This window comes from Rhinolophus sinicus, linkage group LG06, assembly GCF_036562045.2.
Source record: "Rhinolophus sinicus isolate RSC01 linkage group LG06, ASM3656204v1, whole genome shotgun sequence".
Taxonomy (NCBI): domain Eukaryota; kingdom Metazoa; phylum Chordata; class Mammalia; order Chiroptera; family Rhinolophidae; genus Rhinolophus; species Rhinolophus sinicus.
The window spans coordinates 59732980-59738979 of NC_133756.1; the positions used below are offsets into that span (position 1 = coordinate 59732980).

The following is a 6000-nucleotide window of genomic DNA, read 5'->3' on the forward strand; positions in this document are numbered from 1 at the left end:
ACTCAAAATGGATTAAAGATTTAAATGTAAGACCCCAAACCATGAAACTCTTAGAAGGAACCATAGGCAGTAAACTTTTTGACATCACTTTCAGTGATAATTTTTTTATTATAGCTCCTAGGAAAACAAGAAAAGATTAAACAAATGGGTCTACATCAAACTAAAAAGGTTTTGCACAGTAATGGAAACCAACAAAATGAAAGGACAACCTAGTGAATGAGAGAAGATATTTGCCAATGAGACATTCAATAAGGGATTAATATCCAAAAATATATATATAAGGAACTCCTACAACTTAACACCCCAAAAAGAAAAAATCCAATTAAAAAATGGGCAGAGTACCTGAACAGACATTTTTTCCAAAGAGGACATACAGATGGCCAATAGACATATGAAAAGATGCTCAACATCACTAATTATCAGAGAAATGCAAATCAAAACCACAATGAGATATCATCTCACACCTCTCAGGATGGCTATTAATAAATTAACAAACAAACGTTGGTGGGTATGTGGAGAAAAGGGAACCCTTGTGCACTGTTGGTGGGATTGCAAATTGGTGCAGCCACTATGGAAAACAGTTGGACATTCCTCAAAAAATTCAAAATAGAATTATTATATGATCCAGCAATTCCACTTCTGGGTATTTATCCATAGAAATCCAAAACAGTAGTTCAGAAAGATATATGCACCCCTATGTTCATTGCATCATCATTTACAATAGCCAAGATATGGAAGCAACCTAAGTGTCCATTGATAGACAAATGGATAAGAAGATGTGTACATATATACAATGGAATATTAACCATAAAAAAGAATGAAATCTTGCCATTTTCGAGAACATGGATGGGCCTAGAGGGTATTATGCTACATGAAGTAAGTCAGAGAAAGACAAATACCATATAATTTCACTTATGTGTGGAATGTAAAAGAAAAAATAAATGAAGTAAAACAGAAACAAACTCATCGAGAACAAACTGATGGCTGTCAGATGCAAGTGGGGTGGGGATGATTAAGATGAAAGGATTAAGAAATACAAATTGCTAGTTATAAAAACGGTCATGGGGATATAAAATACAGCATAAGGAATATAGTCAATATTATAATAACTATGTATGGTGTCAGGTGGGTAGTAGGTTTATTTGGGTAATCACTGTAAGTTATATAAATGTCTAATTACTAGGATGCACACTCGAATATAATATTGTATGTCCAGTATAATTGAAAAATTAACAAAAAATTAAATATATGAAACTGAAGAATGGGGAAGTCAGCTGAGAGAGAGAGAGAGAGAGAGAGAGAGAGAGAGAGAGAGAGAAAGATCAGGGCTATATAATCCAGTGATGAGGTGAAACAATGCCTGGTGAGGCACGGGTTTAAAAATTGTGTCAGCTGTTTGTCTATGTGGATAAGTATGTAAGCTTTGGGCAGAATTTTATTATTATGGGAGATTAAACAAAGTGACTAGGTAATCTTTTCCTCAGAAAGTTTCGATAGGGTCCTTTACTTGACTTAGCCGCTCCTATCCAGCATCTCGTGGTATGCGTGGCAGTACTGGGAAACGTGTAAGACACCATATATGAAGAGCCCAGACTTTCAGAAAAAACTTCAATGTTTTAAAAACAAAATGTTGATCTCTTCCTCTCATGGTGCTCTAATATCAGAAGCTATGTCACTTTGGACCAGGATGGTGCCTGAAGGAAAGAAAGGGCCCCCAGATGGAACTCACCTAAGTTGGGGGTGTGGTGTGTATCTGAGTTGACTTATGTCAGAACTGGAAGTGAAGAATTGGTTTGATTGGTTCTGGAATGGACAGTGGTTACGTTTGCATACATTCAGGACCCATCACCGTGGCCTGTGTGTACAGTTCTAGGAAGCATCTGTGCGCAATGATGTGAACCAAGGGAGCCACAGCCATGAAATAGGATCTCATGGTCACCTGTGACCCGTGCTGGCCCTGGAGCAGCAGTGGCATCAGTGCAGAGTAAACAAGCACCCAGTCCTCTTTTTAGCAGCAATGTCAAGGGCATTTGGAAGAAAAAGTGACTCTCTTTCAACTGAATCAGTTTCTGGAATTCTTTAAGCATTTCTAAGGGAAGCTTGTAGAAGCTGCCTGTATGCCTGCATTCATGGTCCCTTCCTCAGTCTCCAAAGCACATCATTTCAACCTCTGATTCCATCATCACATCTCCTTTTTCTCTCTCTGTCTTGTCCTGCATCCCTCTTATAAGGACCCAGGTGGTTACATGGGGCCCACCCATGTAACCCAGGATGACCTCCCCATTTTTAAGATCCTGAACTTGATCCATCTGCAGAGTCCCTTATGTCATATAAGGCAATACATTCACAGGTTCCAAGGATTAGTGTGTGAATATCTTTAAATGAGCATTATCCAGTCTACCACGTGTGTATAGAGGATGGCAGAATGTAAGAGTAAGTCATAAGAAGAAGAAAAGTTTTTTTGAACATCAAAAAAAGATTACCATTCCTCCTGTACTTGTTTTCCATTCCTGGGGGAAGGGGCGGTGGCTTTGTCTTTTTGCAGATCCCAGTTTAATGCCTTGGTACATTCTAAACAGTAAAACCTTACTGAAAGAAAAAAGTGAGTGAAGATAGGTTTGCTTCTGTTAGAGCTCTTGACTATAGCGTAGACATTTTCAGGGAGGCATTTCTCTTGCTAAAGGGTGGGGAGATTTAGGGATTATGTGAATTATATGGTTCTAGTGTGCCTGACCTTGTGATCACAGAAGCTGAGGAATGATGTATAAATCAGTTGTGGGATTTTTCCCCCTTTCAACATTATTTTCCTTTGGTTTTCAAAAAGCATTGGAGAAAGTAAAAGTTCAGTTTTTCCAAATGGATAGAGAACAGTTGTACAAATGCAACCTGTTTCTAATTTATTGCACTTATTGATATGCCCGTATTTAGTATCTATATTATACCCAGTGTGCTGAATACCAATTTATACAATAAATGTTATGGATTAGGTTTTCAAAATCTGGATTCCTCTGGCTCCTAATACACCTAAGAAGAGCACCTGACACTTTAGTAGAGCGCACTGGCTGAAGTGCTGTCACATTTGTGTTTAGGGAACATAGTATAGCGTTTGAATCTGGTCCTGTGTGACATTAGAATTTGAATATTGGAGTGTTCTGGCTTTTGTGGGGTTCATTCTCTTAGAAGGCGTATTATGTTGATGGGACAATACCACATGTCTATCCACAGGGGGTCTGCTCAGTTTGCTCTGCTGGGTTTTGTGGTTTCGGTCCATCCCTGGCTTGCTCCCTCATCAAAGGGAGTTATCTGGGGTCCATCAAGACAAACCTGAGTACAAATAAGTCCACTCCTCCAAAAGCCTTCCCTTTCCGTACTGCAGATGTTGTAATCACGCTTATATGCCATTTATATGCTTATTTGAAATATAATTTTTTTGTGTTTTCATTCCTAGGTCCATGTACTTTTATTTACACATCATAAGTCTCCTGATAATACTATTTCTGCCAGTCAGACCACAAGCTCATATGCAAAGGCAGCCTCAGACTCTGAACTCTGTTAATAAGAAAAAAGCAGATTGATATCTCCAAGCAAAGTGGGACAAAGTAAACTTCAAAACATTGTGAAGATGATATGAAAAGGCTCAAGGGTTCTCCAATGACTTACAGGCAATGTTTACATGTATCTTTTTTTTTTTTTTTTTAAGTGCAGGGAGTATTTTTATAAAGCCTTTTTTGTACTATTAAATCGGCCATGTCCAGTTGATTTTAATATTTTATAGGACATTTGAGTGGTGTGGAGGTGTGTGGAGAACATAATAGAGCTGCAGAAACAGTCCATTCTGGGATGCTGGGTTTTTGCTTTTCTGGCATGATTTCCAGCCACTGCAGTCTGGATGTTGGGACCCATGCATCTGCTCCAGAAGTGAGAAGGTGATTGCTGAGAAGACTTGTCATAGGTTTCATAAACTAGAACCTACCCACATCTGGCTGTTCCTTGGGAAGCCCCAGATCATTTGACTTGTGTGTGACATTACTGTTGCGAACACAACTTCACTCAGAAGGTTGTGGAGTGTGTTTTTCAGGGTACTGAGAACTCTGCGAGCCAGGATGACTCACCATGAACACTTGAACGGACTGAAAGTCAGGCGTTCCCTAACGTTGGCTGCATTTCTTTTCTGGGGATGTATCTCTTCCCTTTCTCTTCTGAACTGAGCCAAGATTGGGAATCAGAAAGTCTCCTCTACACATATCCCAGGAGTGTAGGAGGGGCTGCTGTTTTCCAGATGTTTTTCCATGGCCCATATGCCATCTGCTTGCTCAGGGGTGACCCTGAGAAAGCACCCCAGAGTTCACACCATCCAAGGCAGCAGAATATCTTCTAAGGAAATAATTATTCTAAAAAAGTACTTTAAAGTTATATAGAAGTTTGGTAAGGAGCAGCAGATATTTTGCTCTTTTCTCCCTGCATTTCATAGAGGTGTGAATGCCCATGGCCATGATGCACCCACAGGCTGACTTTCTCTTTTCCAGTTTCTTAGCTGGTTAAATCTGACTTTGTATTAGTTGAACTACCATATTGGAAAGCAAAAATGGAAAGTTTTCTGTGTTAGGAATGTGCTATGGCTTCTTCTAGGGACTTCTGTTGGGTACTATTCTACATGGGGGAAAAGAAGCGCGGTATTAAATGTTGTGGGAAATAATAATAATAATAATAATAATAATAAATTATGTGCTATGATGGTGTGCCCTCAATCACATGCCTTGGGAGGAGAGAATTTGTTCAAATCAGATGGTTAAAAAATAGTTTCCTTACTAAATAAAAATGTGTTTCTATATAAAATAAATATTTCTCAAAAGAATTGCTTTTTATTTGTATCAGTAGATACTCGACATTCTGAAGTGTGTGTGTGTGTGTGTGTGTGTTTTAACAAATGTTCACAAACTTAAAGTTTTACTCATATAAAGCTCGAGCATTGTAACATGTTCAGTTTGTCCTCTGTCTCAGGCACTTGGATAGTTTTGGGTTTGGGTGTGATTTCTGATTGTCATTCCCAACTTTGCAGGTAAAATTACCCTCCTCTTATAGATGAGGATACAGAATCAGGGACATGTTTGCTAACTGCCTCCATGGTCACAGAGTTCATGGTCGAGCTGAGAGTTGAAATCAAAGCTGTCCCAAGAAAGCCACTGGCTATGGGTCTTTCCGTGAGGTAGGTGTCGCTGGTGCTTCTCTTTGGTCAATGAAATGTGTAACAATGTGCTTGTTCTTTAAAGAGTTTCTATAGTCTTGGTGCTGTGGGAGAGTGGTAGAACCTACACTCTAGTCCTTATGTGAGATAGAAGTTAAGAAGTAGCTCATTTGGGCCAGTGTATGAGACTCACCCAATTTAAGTAGGAAATCTTGGGGAACCCTACTTTGCTGTCCCAGGAGGAATATTAGATAGTAGGTAAGGGGAAAGGAGACGTAGATGCCTAAAATCTGCCAGGGTCTGCATCCAACAGGAATATTTTGAGGTGCAAGACCAAGATAAATGCGTATCTCGCACACCAGCAAAAATGGTATATATCCCCATTGGCATGACGTGTATGGAATAATCCATATCACAGTGAAATCTTTCAACTTGCAATATGCTATATGACCAGGTTTCACTGTATTTAAGCATCTTCAGTTCTGGGGGAATAACTTTGGTAGCACGAGGAGAGTGATCACTAGAATGACCAGCTATCCTGCTCTGCCAGGGACTCTGCTGATCCCTCCATCCTGGGCAGACTAGGATCTGTGATCCCCAGTGACCACCCAGAATCAAATGTTCTTTATAGAATGGAGTTGAAGCCAAGCCTCTGGAATCTAGGCTTATGGATACTGTATGTCCAGACTTAGCACAGGGGTACATTTTTCTAACTGTGAGACTTTATTCAGTACTGAAGGGACAATGCATAGAAGGGTGTTCATCTCCTTTTTCCCCCCGAGAACATTTATCCACAGAAAAAAGTTTCCATTTAG

At 39.6% G+C, this 6000-nt stretch overlaps 1 protein-coding gene across 1 annotated transcript in view; it reads left to right on the top strand.

The window, feature by feature from the left end:
• MBOAT1 (membrane bound glycerophospholipid O-acyltransferase 1) overlaps positions 1-4840 on the top strand; it is a 97892-nt gene extending 93052 nt beyond the window's left edge. The window contains exon 13 of the mRNA XM_019734286.2: positions 3449-4840. Coding sequence (XP_019589845.1) covers positions 3449-3575 — 127 coding nt within the window. The 3' untranslated portion in view covers positions 3576-4840. The remainder of the gene's footprint in view (positions 1-3448) is intronic.
• The last annotated feature ends 1160 nt before the right edge of the window (positions 4841-6000 follow it).